At 38.7% G+C, this 19,207-nt stretch overlaps 1 protein-coding gene across 3 annotated transcripts in view; it reads right to left on the bottom strand.

Annotated features, from left to right (window-relative positions):
• PDE1A (phosphodiesterase 1A) overlaps positions 1–19,207 on the bottom strand; it is a 349,907-nt gene that overhangs the window by 37,560 nt on the left and 293,140 nt on the right. For all 3 annotated transcript variants that reach the window (XM_060016484.1, XM_060016483.1, XM_060016482.1), the window contains exons 12-14: positions 5,147–5,228; positions 2,583–2,703; positions 1,381–1,526 (exon numbers count right to left, since the gene is read on the bottom strand). In XM_060016484.1, coding sequence (XP_059872467.1) covers positions 1,381–1,526; positions 2,583–2,703; positions 5,147–5,228 — 349 coding nt within the window. The remainder of the gene's footprint in view (positions 1–1,380; positions 1,527–2,582; positions 2,704–5,146; positions 5,229–19,207) is intronic.

The following is a 19,207-nucleotide window of genomic DNA, read 5'->3' as shown; positions in this document are numbered from 1 at the left end:
TAAAGTTTTCTAATAGCAGAGGTGGAGAAATAATGCAGCCCCATCCAGGATTAACTATTTAATTAAACAAATATTTACTGAGTGCCTGTGATATGCCCAGCACTGTACCAGGAGCTGAGGAAACCCTGGGAAACACAGTAGACCACGACCCGACTTTTGAAGATTGTACGTTCCCATGTGGAAGACAGAGGATAAGGAAAGGAATAAATCAACATCATTGATTATGGACTAGTGATACCACTTTGAAATGACTAAACTGGGTTTGAATAGGGGAAACCAGGACAGAGGACATTACTTTTAGTGGTCAAGGAGGGTCTCTTTGGTGGGCGGCCTAGCATGGGGTTTTAGGGCACTGCATTTGTAGAGGAAGAATGAATTTCAGCTCCTTCACTTACTAGTTGTGGGATTTGAGGCCAGTCACATAACTGTCCTCTGCCTCAGTTTCCTTATCTGTAAAATGGGAATGATAACAGTAAGATCCATGTGAGAATTTAAAAAGTTATTAAGTACTGTGTTTTTCAAATTAGAAATAAAATACAGATTGCAGAGGGAGGAACACTCCAGCCAAGGAATGAATCAGCCAGCCAAGAAGGAATCAGCCTTGCAAAAGCTCCAAGAGGAGAATTCCTGGCTGAAGAAACAATCATTGCAAAGGCCCTGGGGTGTTATAAGAACCTGCCAGAATGCCACTGTACAGGGAGTATAAAGCATGAGAGAGATAGGTCTATGGGATGCAGCATGAAAGGAGATGGGCCAGATGTGGAATTTGAAAGCTAATTTCCTGCATGAAGGATAATGACTGATACTAACTCACATGCCTTGGAAACCAAATAGACTAATTAATCTGAATAAAAAACATGTCAGAAATACAGAGCTAGCCTCCCATTTGTTTTCTTTGGTAGCCGATTACAAACGATTCTCCCAACTCATCCGTGAACCTGTCAGCCAAAGAAGTAACTTAGCAAAGCTGAAAAAAACATATACTCAAATCTTTAACACTAAGTGTTGCATTCCTAATGCAACACAAAACTACTTGGAAAGCCTAAAACACAGGATCAAAAGCACCTCTAGAAATGAACAGGACGTTACTGTGCCACATAAAGTCTTGTCGCTCTTTTATTGTCCCATCCTTCACATCCACTTCACTGCCACCCATGTCAATACTTCTGCAGCCCACATGGCACAAACAGAGCAGAATGTCTTTTTATTTAACATACAAACCAATTTTCTTATGAGTAGTCAAAGGGTAGCCAAATTCTAAACACCTCCAAGGGCTTGCATATTTTATAAAAGAAGAAATCTAGGGGGAAAAAATCCAACATCTCAGAGGAGGAGTTAGGACAGAGAGAGATGGTAGTAAACCTTCATAAACAACCGTACCTTGAGCAGCTAATTCTTTCCACCTCTCTTTGTTCTGCTGGATGATGTCCGCCAGGTTGTTTTTGAAGCTCTTCAGGTCCACGCTTGCAAGGGAGTAGTCTGGGGAATAGGTTCCATCATTCATGGTGCCTTTCATATTTGATCGTCTAGAGGAATGAGAAAGATGTGATAACATAAAGGTGCTTGAGCTAATAGTAACCACCAAAGAAAACAGGAAATACCAAGGGCAGTATATGGGATGAGGAAGCAAAGCCTGAAACACGTTACAAAACCAGCTACAGAAGCAGGAAGGCAGCTGCTCAGGCCCAGTTTTGAGCACCTGTCAGAGCTGCTCACCTCCTACCTTCCTCCCCTCATGGAGAGGGCCAGGCTCTGTTGGGATTCCCAGAGCAGCAGGTCAGGGCCCACATGTATTATGGGGTGTGGGTGGGTGAGGCCTAATTAGAGCAGCAGAACCTTGAGATGAGCTGACTTAGTGGTGAGTCCACTGGTGAGCAGCACAGCGGCATCACCGTTCTGGAGCTAAAAGTGGGGTAATGGTCCCTGCCCTTCCGTCACCATTTAATCTCTAGGATAATGTGGATCTTTCTCAGGTAGAACATTGCCTCAGTTTCCTCATTAGGGCAACATTTAGGAAATGCTGGTATGTTATTTGGAAAAACTATGTGTTCAGATGGACAAGAATTTAGCATAATTTTTCTGCAACTGGAAGTTTTAAATAACATGCCTTAACACATTTATCATTGAAAAAAATCTAGATTGAAATATTTTAAGTTACATGTTATACAGATCCACTGTATTCATGTCATCTAAAAGGCTAACTTTGATGTAGGCATCTTTCTAGACATACAACTGGGCTGTGATTGATTTGTTAGCAAGCCAACACAATGCCCGTCTCCCAACTGCCCACCACTACCAGACATGTTACTATATCCAGGACATAATTCATACATTTTAATGAAAATTAAAATAATATTTATTCTCTTGAGTATTGAATACAATTCTGTTATACTCCTTAGTACTTTGATATTTTTTGTAGTGGACATCAAATTCCTAATTTCAAAGGCAGATGCAATATATTGTAGAGCCATTAGGTGGCAATACTACCTAATAATTCTTCTAAGAATTTCCTGCCTAATGTAAGGAATAATAAAGATAACCATAAGTAAAAAGGAAAAGATGCAAAAAAGAAAACATCAAACCTGCTTGCTCCATAGGAAGGAGTTTTGGTTTTTGAGTCTTCCTCTATAAGAGGAATAATAATTTTCTCTGTTGAGTCTGTCAGAAGAGAAAATGTTGGCTCTACTATGAAATCAATGAAACCTACAAAAGCAAAAACATAAATAAATATATTCAAGTGTTACAATTTCCTGAATTCTAACATTAGTAATAATGCAGAGATTCTGATGCTCCTGATAACAAGTTTCAACTACAACATTGGTTCAGCTTACCCCTTGCAATTTTTTTTTTTTTCCCCCCGGTACGCGGGCCTCTCACTGGTTGCGGAGCAGAAGCTGCGCGCGCAGGCCCAGCGGCCACGGCTCACAGGCCCTGCCGCTCCGCGGCATGCGGGATCCTCCCAGACCGGGGCACAAACCCGTGTCCCCTGCATCGGCAGGCGGACTCCCAACCACTGCGCCACCAGGGAAGCCCATTGCAATTATTTTTAATCCAATAACACAATCTTTAGAGAGAGTTTAACTGTTCTACAAAATCATCTCTCAAGCAGTGGAAGTGATACAATTTAAGCTTGCTAACTCAAGTGTATTGGGTTTCCTACTTAATATTCAGCCTCATCTTATTGTTAACAATAATTTCAGATCTAACCAGAGTCAATCTATTTTCCTCTGTTAATGAGAGGGATCACTCTTCTTTCTGAAAGGTCTTCACTTGTTCGTTGAATTTTATTATTGACTAACAAGAAATAATATGTAAGCTCCAAAGAAACTACATAATTGAAGTTTTTTTCTCAAGCCACAGGAAGGCAACCACTTTTTTTCTCACACTGTATCAGTCAGAGCTTTCTGCCAGTGTGTTAATATTTCAAATTGCTGTTTATTATTCCCAGGATGTAAAGCTTTAAGTTCGCAACCTGTGGGCGTATTCTGTTAAATCAGAACGGAGAACAGCATTAATCCCGCCACTTTGAGATGACAGGATTGAATAAAGAATTTTACATTGAAAGTACTCATCAAACTAGAAAATGACACACACAGAGAATGGGGCACGGTCCTTTAGGAGCATTTACCACCTGTGTTTAGGTGGAGGAGGAGACAAGCTCTGTGTACATTCAACACCCGAGGTCCCAGGAGAGGTGTGGTGCTGGAAATCAAGCACTTGTTGCCTTAAACACAACTGGGAGCAACAGACTACCATCTGAATATAAGAGAACACTGCGGGGATGCTTTTTAAATGATAGTGTCCTGGGAACTATCTATATTTAAAAAGTATCCTATCCATCAGAAACTTGGATAAAGTAATTCACATTTCAAGTAATTTTATTCACCATAGCATACATTAAGATGCATTTTTTTTTTGCGGTACGCGGGCCTCTCACTGCTGTTGCCCCTCCCGTTGCAGAGCACAGGCTCCGGACGCGCAGGCTCAGCGGCCATGGCTCACGGGCCCAGCCGCTCCGCGGCATGTGGGATCTTCCCGGACCGGGGCACGAACCCGTGTCCCCTGCATCGGCAGGCGGACTCTCAACCACTGCGCCACCAGGGAAGCCCTAAGGTACATCTTTAATTCAAAAATTTCAAGAGTTTTGTGTTTGAATTGATGACTTCAAGTTGAGTCAATGTTAATTGACCACCAGGGTGTTCTTTCACGTTTTGTCTATGGTTTTAAATGCCTGGGATCTAGAGACTATCAAATGAGTCACCTCTACTAACATGGCAGCAATTTACATTACGGCAATAAGCCTCACACACTTCTATTCTTCTCAGCTTGCCCAAGGAGGTCCTTAACCTGACATATTCACAACTTCTAAACGATGAGAGTCACCTGTGTTATGGTAGCTAGGAAAACAGCTGTTGGAACATGGGTAGGAAGAGGGGAAAGGTGAGAGCAAGAAGCTTTCTGACAGCTGACCACCACTTTGTAGGAGGTGGTACCAGACCAACTAGAGAGGTAAGGCAGTCATCTTTATATTTATTGATCATATAGATCAGTAATGAAGATGCTGGCCCAGGGAATAACTATTACAAATATATGAACCATGCAGCATAGCAATAATATGTTTTAATCATGGGTTGGACTTGAAGTCTCCAATATAAGCACAAATGAAAAGGATAAATATGGTTGGGAGCAATATCATTTTACAGATTTCCTGTTGTTGGCTTCCCTATTCATATCATAAGAATTTTTTTCCCAAAAGAATATGAGCTAGTATATTAAGAATATTATGCAAACAGTGATAACAGATATATTAATATTTTCATTGGATTGTCCTAAATACAAAGGATTAAATTACAGAAAATAATCAGCAACAAAACAAGAAATGCTGTCTCTTGCAAAAGAAGAAAGTCCTCTATTTTGTAAAAGGATTACAAAGAGAATAACAATTATTATTCACTAATACTGCTTTATTGAGTTCATTTTGTGAGAATGTTTCAAAATTCTTCATTCACCACCATATAGATCAGTCTAAAGATCAAATTCATCATGAATATGGAGTGAGGTTTTCATGGGTGAACAACATCATGTATCCATTTGAAAACTGACAGGCACACACCCGCTCTCCACTACCACCAATCCTCAGTATTACCTATTTGGGACTGCGCCACCATCGTTGACTTCCGATCACAAAGTGGGGAAAATGGAAGCCCTAATTCAGCTTCTTTATCTCCCTGCGGAAAGGAAAGCCCATTAGTACAGACTTGGTGTGGAGAAACTAAAAGCAGCTTAGATAAAAAGGCTTAAAAAGCTGCATATTTTATTTCTTAATTAGCATTGTGTATTTATCACAAAACAAAAAGCTATTGTTCAAGTTCATATAATTTTACTCACATGGTCTCCTTTTGGGGATATGTTGCATATGGCACACATTGCAGAAGTAAAAAAACATGAACATTTTCAGCACCTAGAGACTCCACATTGGTATTACAACCCCTTGATTATAAAGAGACAAACCTTTGCTCTTTGGAATTTTCTAAAGTCACCATAAAATAGTCATCTCAGTGTGTTATTTGGCATTTAATTAACAATCCATCTCGTGGATTTTTCTGCTTCATTTTTCCATGCCAAATACATCAGCAGATCTTCAGTATCAAGAATTCATGATTGGATGGCTTTTTAAATTTAAAAGTGTATGAGCATTTTGAAACATCTTTTTACTTATTAACCAAGTTTTACTGAATCTCCTACAGCAAGTAATGAGGAATATCTGCAACATTCTTACATTCTGTATGCATAAATTTTATTTTAATGTATTCTTCTCAGAGAAAATTGAAATGTCAATGATTTTTTATTATTTGGTCTTATCAATTGTAGATTGAGCACAAAGGTTAAAGAATTCCATTTTTGTTTGGGTTAACATCATAATTAGATTTTCGTTTCCTGAAATAAAGGTGGCTGCTCTGGACAAAGCTTTATTATGATAAGGTTTATCAAGCATTGATTCTTTCCATTCAAGATGTGCTCACAAAGAAAAAGGAGGTAGGATACTTCACTTGCCCCATTCACTTCAACTGCCCAGACATTTGAAAGAATGCTTTGGGTTCTATTTTCTCCTAATCTGTTGGTTGTATACCTTCATGGGGTACACTGGCCTTGCATAAGACCACAACTTAGAATATATGGTTGAGATCAGGGGACAAAAGGGAGTGGCCTTTACTTTGTAGCAGAGCCCATATTACAAGGCAAACCTGTCTGAGAACTTCAGTTTCCTTTGCTTCCTCTAGCAGCTTTTCATCCTGATCTTTACAACTTTATGTCAACATGTGGCTTTAAAGTTTTTATTGATGATGTTTTCTAGTGCATTTACGCTAAACTATGCCTCTGATTAGAAGGGAGAGAAAGTTTGAAATGAGAATTGCTTGGAAAAATCTAGATACAGTCACCAAAGAAGTAGGCAAAGTAGCTACAAATAGGAATGTCTCACTATGTCATGACTTAGAGAAAATAGGGCAAGAATTTCTGTGACCTTTCCCAGCAAGCCTCACCATTCCCCAAGAGAATAACATCCATTCCATTTGGAATTAATATTTATACTTGGCTTAAGGGACAGATGCGGGGGGGCAGAAATTACTGTGTCATTAGCCTTGGAGTTACAAGACGCAGAGCTAAATCACTGCTGTTCAACAGGCTGTCTCTGTTACTTCAGACACATCACAGACTTTGCCGAAATGAATTCTCCTCTGTTACCCAACTCAGTGATTTCGGTTGACTTGTTTTTAAGAATAAGGATATAATAGTATCTACCTAATAGGGTTATCCTGAGGTTATCTAAAATAATTTATGTGAAGCCTAAGGACACTGACTAATATATAGTCAATAGTCATTAAATGTTAGCTAATAAGAATCATAATTCATAATACTAGCTAAAACACAGAGCTGTGCAAATTAGAGGTATTTATGAAGTCTAATGCACACCTTGGATGGTATTAAACCACAAGGAAAAGGATTACTACTTAATTTACATGTAATGGGGAGGCACTGGCTTTTCCCCTCTTTATTCTATATGGAATTGACATAAGAGGAATTCTACTTTTGAAACACTAATTTGTTGGCAGTGTGGGAGATGGCTTGGGGTAAGTTTAGGGTGAGGCTTGTGCTTCAAACCTGAATGAAAAGGAGACTTTGGGGCCACTAATAGAAATAAGATGATCTGGATGAGGGCTTGATTTAAAGACTATTATGAATTTGATTTTAACATGTTGAGAATAAAGTGAAAGAATAATATTAATAACTTGCTAAAATATAGATGATATTACTATTATTAAAGTAGAAATAAGGCTACTCATAGACTTCATGGGAAATATGATATTGGGGATTCCTTTTTTTAAAATTTAATTAATTAATTTTTTTATACAGCAGGTTCTTATTAGTCATCTATTTTATACATATTAGTGTATACATGTCAATCCCAATCTCCCATTTCCTCCCCCCCACCCCACCCCGTGCTTTCCCCCTTGGCATCCATATATTTGTTCTCTACATCTGTGTCTCTATTTCTGCCCTGCAAACCGGTTCATCTGCACCACTTTTCTAGATTCCACATGTATGCGTTAATATATGATATTTGTTTTTCTCTTTCTGACTTACTTCACTCTGTATGACAGTCTCTAGGTCCATACACATCTCTACAAATGACCCAATTTCATTCCTTTTTATGGCTGATGTAATATTCCATTGTATACATGTACCATATCTTCTTTATCCATTCTCCTGTCTATGGGCATTTAGGTTGCTTCCATGACCTGGCTATTGTAAATAGTGCTGCAGTGAACATTGGGGTTCATGTGTCTTTTTGAATTATAGTTTTCTCTAGGTATATGCCTAGTGGGATTGCTGCATTATTTGGCAATTCTATTTTTAGTTTTTTAAGGAATCTCTATACTGTTCTCCAGAGTGGCTGTATCAATTGACATTCCAAACAGTGCAAGAGGGTTCTCTTTTCTCCACACCCTCTCCAGCATTTGTTGTTTGTACATTTTCTGCTGATGCCCATTCTAACCAGTGTGAGGTGACACCTCACTGGAGTTTTGATTTGGATTTCTTGAATAATTAGTGATATTGAGCAGCTTTTCATGTGCTTCTTGGCCATCTGTATGTCTTCTTTGGAGAAATGTCTGTTTAGGTCTTCTGCCCATTTTTTGATTGGGTTGTTTGTTTTTTTATTATTGAGCTATATGAACTGTTTATATATTTTGGACATTAATCCTTTGTCCATTGATTTGGTTGCAAATATTTTCTCCCATTCTGAGGGTTGTCTTTTCATCTTGTTTATAGTTTCCTTTGCTGTGCAAAAGCTTTTAAGTTTCATTAGGTCCCATTTATTTATTTTTGTTTGTATTTCCATTACTCTAGGAGGTGGGTCAATCACAGATCTTGTGTGATTTATGTCAGAGTGTTCTTCCTATGTTTTCCTCTAAGAGTTTTATAGTGTCCAGTCTTACATTTAGGTCTCTAATCCATTTTGAGTTTATTTTTGTGTATGGTATTAGGGAGTATTCTAATTTCATTCTTTTACATGTAGCTGTTCACTTTTCCCAGCACCAGTTATTGAAGAGACTGTCTTTTCTCCATTGTATATCCTTGCCTCCTTTGTCATAGATTAATTGACCATAGGTGCATGGGTTTCTCTCTGGGCTCTCTATCCTGTTCCATTGATCTATATTTCTGTTTTTGTACCAGTACCATATTGTCTAGGTTACTGTAGCTTTGTAAAATAGTCTGAAGTCAGGGAGTCTGATTCCTACAGCTCCGGTTATTTTTTTTCTCAAGATTGCTTTGGCTATTTGAGGTCTTTTGTGTTTTCATACATATTTTAAGAGTTTTTTGTTCTAGTTCTGTAAAAAAAATGCCATTGGTAATTTGATAGGGATTGCACTGAATCTGTAGATTGCTTTGGGTAGTATAGCCATTTTCACAATGTTGATTCTTCCAATCTAAGAACATGGTATATCTCTCTATCTGTGACATCTTTAATTTCTTTCATCTGTGTCTTATAGTTTTCTGAGTACAAGTTTTTATCTCCTTAGGTAGGTTTATTCCTAGGTATCTTATTCTTTTTGTTGCAGTGGTGAATGGGATTATTTCCTTAATTTATCTTTCTGATCTTTTGTTGTTAGTTTATAGGAATGCAAGAGATTTCTGTGCATTAATTTTGTTTCCTGCTATTTTACCAAATTCATTGATTAGCTCTAGTAGTTTTCTGGTGGCATCTTTAGCTTTCTGTATGTATAGTATCATGTCATCTGCAAAGAGTGACAGTTTTACTTCTTCTTTTCTGATTTGGATTACTTTTATTTCTTTTTCTTCTCTGATTGCTATAGCTAGGACTTCCAAAACTATGTTGAATAATAGTGGTGAGAGGGGACATCCTTGTCTTGTTCCTGATCTAGAGGAAATGCTTTCAGTTTCTCACCATTGAGAATGCTGTTTGCTGTGGATTTGTTGTATATGGCCTTTATTATGTTGAGGTAGGTTCCCTCTGTGCCCACATTCTGGAGAGTTTTTATCATAAATGGGTGTTGAATTTTGTCAAAAGCTTTTTCTGCGTCTATTGAGATTGTCATATGGTTTTTATTCTTCAATTTGTTAATATGGTGTATCACATTGATTGATTTGTGTATGCTGAAGAATCCTTGTATCCCTGGGATAACTCCCACTTGATCATGGTGATATGATCCTTTTAATGTGTTGTTGGATTCTGTTTGCTAGTATTTGTTGAGGACTTTTGCATCTATATTCATCAGTGATATTGGTCTGTAATTTTCTTTTTCTGTAGTACCTTTGTCTAGTTTTGGTATCAGGGTGATGGTGGCCTCATACAATGAGTTGGGAGTGTTCCTTCCTCTACAATTTTTTGGAAGAGTTTGAAAGGATGGGGGTTAGCTCTTCTAAATATTTGATAGAATTCACCTGTGAAGCCATCTGTCCTGGACTTTGTTTGTTGGAAGATTTTTAATCACAGTTCCAATTTCATTACTTGTCTGTTAATATTTTCTACTTCTTCCTGGTTCAGTCTTGGAAGGGTATACCTTTCTAAGAATTTGTCCATTTCTTCCAGGTTGTCCATTTTATTGGCATAGATTTGCTTGTAGTAGTCTCTTATGAGGCTGTGTATTTCTGTGGTGTCAGTTGTAACTTCTCCGTTTTCATTTCTAATTTTATTGATTTGAGTCCTCCTCCTCTTTTTCTTGATGAGTCTGGCTAATGGTTTATCAATTTTGTTTACCTTCACAAAGAACTAGATTTTAGTTTTATTGATCTTTGCTGTTGTTTTCTTTGTATCTATTTCATTTATTTATGCTCTGATCTTTATGATTTCTTCCCTTCTACTAACTTTGGGTTTTGTTTGTTGTTCTTTCTCCACTCCCTTTAGGTGTAAGGTTAGATTGTTTGAGATTTTTTTTTGTTTCTTGAGGTGCAATTGAATTGCTATAAACTTCCCTCTTAGAATTGCTTTTGCTACATCCCATAGGTTTCTGATCATCTTGTTTTCATTGTCATTTATCTCTAGGTATTTTCTGATTTTCTCTTTGATTTCTTCAGTGATCTCTTGTTATTCAGTAATGTATTGTTTAGCCTCCATGTGTTTGTGTTTTTATGGTTTTTTTCCCTGTAACTGATTTTTAATCTCATAGTGTTGTGGTCAGAAAAGATGCTTGATATGGTTTCAATTTTCTTAAACTTACCGAGGCTTGATTTGTGACCCAAGATGTGATCTATCCTGGAGAATGTTCCATGTGCACTTGAGAAGAAAGTGTAATCTGCTGTTTTCAGATGGAATGTCCTATAAATATCAATTAAATCGGGGCTTCCCTGGTGGCGCAGTGGTTGAGAATCTGCCTGCTAATGCAGGGGACATGGGTTCAAGCCCTGGTCTGGGAGGATCCCACATTCCGCGGAGCAACTAGGTCCGTGAGCCACAACTACTGAGCCTGCGCGTCTGCAGCCTATGCTCCACAACAATAGAGGCCGCGATAGTGAGAGGCCCGCGCACTGCAATGAAGAGTGGCCCCCTCTTGCCACGACTAGAGAAAGCCCTCACAGAGAAACAAAGACCCAACACAGTAAAAATAAATAAATTAATTAATAAACTCCTACCCCCAACATCTTCTTAAAAAAAAAAATCAATTAAATCGATCTAGTCTATTGTGTCATTTGAAGCTTGTGTTTCCTATTAATTTTCTGTCTGGATGATCTGTCCATTGGTATAAGTGAGGTGTTAAAGTCTCCCACTATTATTGTGTTACTGTCGATTTCCTCTTTTATAGCTGTTAGCATTTGCCGTACATTTTGAGGTGCTCCTATGTTTGGTGCATATATATTTATAATTGTTATATCTTCTTCTTGGATTGATCCCTTGATCATTATGCAGTGTCCTTCCTTGTCTCTTGTTACATTCTTTATTTTTTAAATCTAATTTATCTGATATGAGTATTGCTAATCAAGCTTTCTTTTGATTTCCATTTGCATGGAATAACTTTATCCATCCCCTCAATTTCAGTCTGTAGGTATCCCTAGGTCTGAAGTGGGTCTCTTGTAGACAGAATATATATGGGTCTTGTTTTTGTATCCATTCAGCAAGCCTGTGTCTTTTGGTTGGAGCATTTTTTTTTTTTTTTTTTTTTTTTTTGCGGTACGCGGGCCTCTCATTGCTGTGGCCCCTCCCGCCGCGGTGCACAGGCCCAGCTGCCACGGCCCACGGGCCAGCCGCTCCGCGGCATGTGGGACCCTCACGGACCAGGGCAGGAACCCGCGTCCCCTGCATCAGCAGGCAGACTGTCAACCACTGTGCCACCAGGGAAGCCCCTGGTTGGAGTATTTAATTCATTCACGTTTAAGGTAATTATCGATATGTATGTTCCTATTACCATTTTCTTAATTGTTTTGGGTTTGTTTTTGTAGGTCCTTTTCTTCTTTTGTGGTTCCCACTTAGAGAAGTTCCTTTAGCATTTGTTGTAGAGCTGGTTTGGTGGTGTTGAATTCTCTTAGCTTGTCTGTAAAGCTTTTGATTTCACCATTGAATATGAATGAGATCCTTGCCAGGTAGAGTAATCTTAGTTGTAGGTTCTTTCCTTTCATCCTTAAAATATGTAGTGCTACTCCCTTCTGGCTTGTAGAGTTTCTGCTGAGAAATCAGCTGTTAACCTTATGGGAGTTCCCTTGTATGTTATTTGTCATTTTTCCCTTGTTGCTTTTCATAATTTTTCTTTATCTTTAATTTTTGTCAATTTGATTACTATGTGTCTCAGCATGTTTCTCTTTGGATTTATCCTGCCTGGGACTCTCTGCACTTTCTGGACTTGGGTGGCTATTTCCTTTCCCATGTTAGGGAAGCTTTCGACTACAATCTCTTCAAATATTTTCTCGGGTCCTTTCTCTCTCTCTTCTTCTGAGACCCCTATAATGCGAATGTTGGTGAGTTTAATGTTGTCCCAGAGGTCTCTTAGGCTGTCTTCATTTCTTTTCATTCTTTTTTCTTTATTCTGGTCCACAGCAGTGAATTCCACCATTCTGTCTTCCAGGTCACTTATCCGTTCTTCTGCCTCAGTTATTCTTCTATTGATTCCTTCTAGTATATTTTTCATTTCAGTTATTGTACTGTTCATAATTCTTCCAGTTCTTTATTAAACATTTCTTTCATCGTCTCTATCTTTGCCTCCATGCTTTTTCTGAGGTCCTGGATCATCTTCACTATCATTATTCTGAATTCTTTTTCTGGAAGGTTGCCTATCTCCACTTCATTTAGTTGATTTTCTGGGGTTTTATCTTGTTCCTTCATCTGGTACATAGTCCTCTGCCTTTTCATTTTGTCTATCTTTCTGTGAATGTGATTTTCGTTCCACAGGTTGCAGCATTGTAGTTCTTCTTGCTTTTGCTGTCTGCCCTCTGGTGGATGAGGCTATCTAAGAAGCTTGTACAAGCTTCCAGATGGCAGGGACTGGTGGCGGGTAGAGCTGGGTGTTGCTCTGCTGGGCAGAGCTCAGTAAAACTTTAACCCACTTGTTTGCTGATGGGTGGGGCTGAGTTCCCTCCCTGTTAGTTGTTTGGCCTGAGGCAACCCAGCACTGGAGCCTACAGGCTCTTTGGTGGGGCAAGTGGTGGACTCTGGGGGGGCTCACACCAAGGAGTACTTCCCAGAACTTCTGCTGTCAGTGTCTTTTCCCCCCAGTGAGACACAGTCGCCCCACCCCCACCCCCCACAGGAGATCCCACAACACTAGCGGTAGTTCTGGTTCAGTCTCCTAAGGGATCACTGCTCCATCCCCCTGGGTCCTGATATGCAAACTACTTTGTATGTGCCCTCCACGAGTGGAGTCTCCGTTTCCCCAAGTCCTGCCAAAGTCCTGCAGTCAAATCCCACTAGCCTTCAAAGTCTGATTCTCTGGGAATTCCTCCTCCCATTGCCGGACCCCCAGGTTGGGAAACCTGACGTGGGGCCCTTTGCTCCAGTGGGTGGACTTCTGTGGTATAACTGTTCTCCAGTTTGTGAGTCACCTACCCAGTGGTTACGGGATTTGATTTTATTGTGATTGTGCCCCTCCTACCATCTCATTGTGGCTTTTCCTTTGTCTTTGGATGTGGGGTATCTTTTTTGGTGAGTTCCAGTGTCTTCCTTTTGATGATTGTTCAGCAGTTAGGTGTGATTCTGGTGCCCTCGAAAGAGGTAGTGAGTGCACATCCTTCTACTCTGCCATCTTGAACCACAATTTGTCTGAAGCAAAGTCCTGGAGTGACACCCCACTGTTTGCAGCAGATGGCAGGCAGGACACCAGGGCAAGACACAGCAACAGCCTTCAGTCAGGGATTCTTAATTGATGTATGCAAAGATGATCCATTGATTTTATTAGTTAAGGTGTTGGTGATATTTTAAAAGATGTAGTTTTATATCACTTAAGTTCTTTGACCTGAAAATTATTGTTTCAGCCTGCAAAAGGCATTGTGATGATTTACCTTCCATGAGCTAAATTTCATGGAATGCTGGATAGCAACATTTTTATATAGGACTTAAGCATATGACAGACATATGCAGGGTTGATCTTCCTACAGATGATGTGGGAGATTCTATAGTCTATTTGCTTCTTGTACTCCACAATTGATTTAGAATATTAAGTTTCCATTGCTAAGCACATTGAATGCTATAGTGAAGTAATTATTTAACTTATTTATAAATATTTCAAAGTGTCATTTATTCTTTAGGGTGAATAAAGACCATGAGTGCAAGATTAGTAAAGGGCCCTGTAGCCAGACTATGAGGGAATCAGAAATCCAATAGGACAAGGGAGGTTCTCCTAAGGGAGGGGAAAAGATATGTAAAGGGAGAGTCAGGAAACCTGAATATAAGTTTGACAAACTTTACAATTTTCCTTACTCTCTCCCATTTACTTTTCATCAAGATGAAATCAGAGGTCAAAAGCAATAGACGTTGTGTACATCAACTAGTTTATATTTTTCTTGGAGGTTGTTCTTTCATTTGAGGGTGCTACTCATAGGAGGTCAAAAATATACTTTTAAAAATCAATAGCTTACTGAATACATGTATGTTCTGGTGTATTGAATCACACAAGTGGTTGCAGCAGAATTATAGGTTCCTAGGTCACTAAACTCAATTAATTAACCAACCACTTAATTATGCCCCTGGATGTCTGCATCTTTTCTTGGGGATATGCCTGCAGGTAGAGAGGCACAGAAAGTGGTTTCATCAACTTGGAAACACAAGATAGCCTGATGTTCTCAGGCCTGATAGTTTTTGCCCATCTTAGCAATTCCCTTGGGACTTGTTGGGGTTTCTTATTGGAAAGGCCATAACGAAGAACTAGTACAGGCATATCTTGGAGATTTTGTAGGTTTGGTTTCAGACCACCACAATAAAGCAAGCATTGCAATAAAGTGAGTTACATGAGTTTTTTTGTTTCCTAGTGCATATAAAAGTTATGTTTATACCATACCGTAGTCTAATAAGTGTGCACTAGCATTGTGTCTAAAAAAGCAATGAACATCTTAATTAAAAAGATACATTATTGCTAAAAAATGCTAGCCTTCAGTGAGTTGTAATCTTTTTGCTGGTGGAGGGTTTTGCCTCAATGTTGATGGCTGCTGACTGATCAGGGTGGTGGTTCCTGAAGGTTGGGTGGCTGTGGCCATTTCTTAAGGTAAGACAACAATGAAGTTTGCCACATCAGTTGACTCTTCCTTTCATGAATGGTTTCTCTGTAACATGCAATGCTGTTTGACAGCATTTTACCCACAGTAGAATTCTTTCAAAATTGAAGTCAACCCTCTAGAAATCTGCTGCTCCTTTATCAACTAAGTTTACGTAATATTCTAAATCCTTTGTTGTCATTTCAACAATCTTCACAGAATCTTCACCATGAATAAATTTCATGTCAAGAAACCACTTTTTTTTTTTTTTGCTTATCCATAAGAAGAAATTCCTCATGAATTAAAGTTTTATTATGAGATTCCAGCAATTCAGTCACATTTTCAGGCTCCTCTTCTAATTCTAGTTATCCTGCTACTTCCACATCTGCAGTTACTTCCTCCACTGAAGTCTTGAACCCCTAAGTCATCCATGAGGGTTAGAATAAACTTTTACTAAACTCCTGTCATGTTGATATTTTGACTTCTTCCCTTGAATCTCAAATGTTCTTAATGGCATCTGAAATGGTGAATCCTTTCAAGAAGGTTTCCAGACGGTTGCTTTGCTCAGACCCATCAGAGGTATCACTATCTATGGCATGTATAGTCTTATAAAATGTATTTCTTACATAATAAGACTTGAAAGTTGAAATTACTCCCTGATCCATGGCTGCAGAATGGATGTTGTGATAGCAGGCATGAAAACAACATGAATCTTGTTGTGCATCTCCATCAGAGCTTTCAGGTGACCAGGTGCAATGTCAATGAGCAGTAATATTTTGAAAGGAATCTTTATCTGAGCAATAGGTCTGAACAGTGAGCTTAAAATATTCAGTAGGACTTCCCTGGTGGTACAGTGGTTAAGAATCCGCCTGCCAGTGCAGGGGACACGGGTTTGATCCCTGGTCTGGGAAGATCCCACACGCCCCAGAGCAACTAAGCCCATGTTCTGCAACTACTGAGCCTGCGCTCTAGAGCCTGCGAGCCACAACTACTGAGCCCACGTGCACACCTACTGAAGCTAGCATGCCTAGAACCCGTGCTCCGCAACAAGAGAAGCCACCACAATGAGAAGCCTGCGCACTGCAACAAAGAGTAGCTCCTGCTCGCCGCAACTAGAGAAAGCCTGCGTGCAGCAATGAAGACCCAACACAGCCAAAAATAAATAAAATATTCAGTAAGCCATGTTGTCAACAGATGTGCAGTCATCCAGGCTTTATTGTTCCATTTATAGAGTACAGGTAGAGTGGATTTAGCATATTTCTTAAGGGCCCTAGGATTTTCAGAACGGTAAATGAGTGCTTCAACTTTAAGTCACCAGTTGCATTAGTCCCTAACAAGTGAGTCAGCCTGTCCTTTGAAGCTTTGAAGCCAGGTATTGACTTCTCCTCTCTATCTATGAAAATCCTAGACGGTATCTTTTCCAATAGAAAGCCATTTCCTTGCATTGAAAATCTATTGTTTAGTGAAGCCATCTTCATTAATTATCTTAGTTAGAGCTTCTGGATAACTTGCTGCAGGTTCTACATCAGCACTTGCTTCTTCACCTTGCCCTTTTAGGTTATGGTAATGACTTCTTTCCTTAAATCTCATGAACCAACCTCTGCTAGCTTCAAAATTTCTTCTGCAGCTTCCTTACCTCTCTCAGCCGTCATAGAATTAAAGAGAGTTAGGGCCTTGCTCTGGATTAGGCTTTGGCTTAAGGGAATGTTGTGGCTTTTTTGATCTTCTAACTACACCACTAAAACTTTCTCCATATCAACAATAAGACTATTTTGCTTTCTTATTCATGTATTCACTGGAGTAGCACCTTTCATTTTCTTCAAGAACTTTTTCTTTGCATCCACTTGGCTAATTGGCAAAAGAGGCCTAGCTTTCAGCCTATCTCAGCTTTTGATGTGCTTTCTTCATTAAGCTTAATCATTTCTAGCTTTTGATTTAAAGTGAGAGATGTGCAATTCTTCCTTTCACTTGAACGCTTGGAGGGCATTAAAGGATTATTATTGGCCTAATTTCAATATTGCCCTGTCTCAGGGAATAAGGAGGCCTGAGGAGGAGAGAGAGAGGGGAATGGCCAGCTGGTCAGTGAACGGTCAGAATACAAATAACATTTATCAGTTAAGTCCGCTTTCTTGTATAGGCGTGGTTTGTGGCACCCCAAAACAATTACAATAGTAACTTCAAAGATCACTGATCAGAGATCACTACAACGAATACATATAATAATAAATGAAGAAGTGTGAAATATTGTGAGAATTACCAAAATGTGGCACAGAGACATGAAGTAAGCAAATACTGTTGGAAAAATGGCACTGATAGATTTGCTTTGTGCAGATTGCCACAAACCTTCAATTTGTAAAAAACACAGTATCTGAGAAGCACAATAGAGTGAAGCACAATAAATGAGTAATGCCTGTAATTGTTTTTATGCTTTCCTAAATGGTGTGAAATACTCTGATAGCTGTCAACAAGGTGTCAAATCTAGTGATTTAGTGGCAAATTTTTTTCTTTTTCCCTTTTTGCATTTTCTGTGAAGCCAAAACAATTTCTATAGTTTTAAAGAAATGCAGAAGATAAGAAAGGGTGAAGTACAGATATCTTGAGAAACCTCTTGTGTTGAAGAGGTTTTGATCTCAGAAGCAACATCAACAGCAAGCATATAGGAAGATCCTGACCACAGGCTTGGAGGCCACTATAAGGCCGAGGGTAGAATTTGAGGGACCGCCAGTCCGTCAAATTTAATTGTGAAAGGAGGGGAAGATGCACTAGTTTGGCCTTCTTGGAACAACTTACTTAAGGGATTTAGCTCATCTAATTACCTTCCTTCATTCCTTCTAAAAATGGGCCCTTCCAAATTCTAAGAAAGCCCCCAAACTGTATAAAAGTTTAATGATTATTATAGTAACATATTCACTTTCAGTAAAATTTATGATATGGTATAGCTGTATTTTCGTGTTATAAATATTTTGCAGGACATTAGTACCCCTGTGTAATCAATGTTTGTAACACTTTTATGCCTCTTAATACTATAAGCTTTGGTTTTTTATCCTGGCTCATAGCTACAGTTCTGTATGTTTGTGAAGTTTGGGTTTTTTTTTTTGTTTCTTGTATCTATTATTTTTAGTGACAGATCCTCAGCTGAGAATGTACTAACTAAATATATTTTTATTGCTACAGAAAATACAATTTATTTTGAAATAACACACTTTATACTACTTCTAGCAATTTTGAAGAAAATAGAGGGGTCTTACTGTATACAATTTAGGGTAAAATAACCATTTTGACCTTTCTTTCCAAATAACTTGCATTTCCAATTATTTGTTTCTCCTTGTTGATAAAGTTATACTTATTGGCAAATGTAGATTTTGCTCAGATATAGATTCTTTTTTCATGTATCACACAAAAGGACTAGTTGAAGAAGGAAAAAATTCACATAGTATAAAATATGAACACATTTTAATGGAAACTATTTTTTAAAATTTTTAATTTTATTAACTTCTTGTTATCTTGCCAACCTAACATGTTCAAGAAAAGAATAAGAACAAAAAAACCTGTCTCCTCTACTAATGGTTATTTTCTTGACTAGTACTTCCACCTCTAATCTATCAGTCTTATCAGTCATAGTTGAAATGAATGGAGCATCTTCCAAATTCTCCCATTACAGTCGGGGGCAGATGCAACTGTGTCGAGCTGTGCGAACACTTGAAGGGAGTATGTTAACTGCATTCATGAATACCACAAGCTTGCTATGAAACATGCCTCGGAGATGGGGACGTGCTTTATACTTCCTTTACCATCAGCTGCTTACTAAGAATCAGAAATAAAAATTTGTCAAGACTGCAAATTCTAGATTCAATTTTAATCTCTTCTGGTTACAATTTCCCATGGTTTTACAAGGTGTACCTAAGTAGTTACACCAAAGAATAGGGTAAAGCTGATGAGATTTTTAAGGATGATACAAAAGCTTTGAATCCAGAAATTGGTTTGTCCTCCAGAAATACATTGCGTTTTAAAA

This window comes from Delphinus delphis, chromosome 7 (assembly GCF_949987515.2).
Source record: "Delphinus delphis chromosome 7, mDelDel1.2, whole genome shotgun sequence".
Taxonomy (NCBI): Eukaryota; Metazoa; Chordata; class Mammalia; order Artiodactyla; family Delphinidae; genus Delphinus; species Delphinus delphis.
This window is presented reverse-complemented; position numbering and strand designations above follow the sequence as displayed.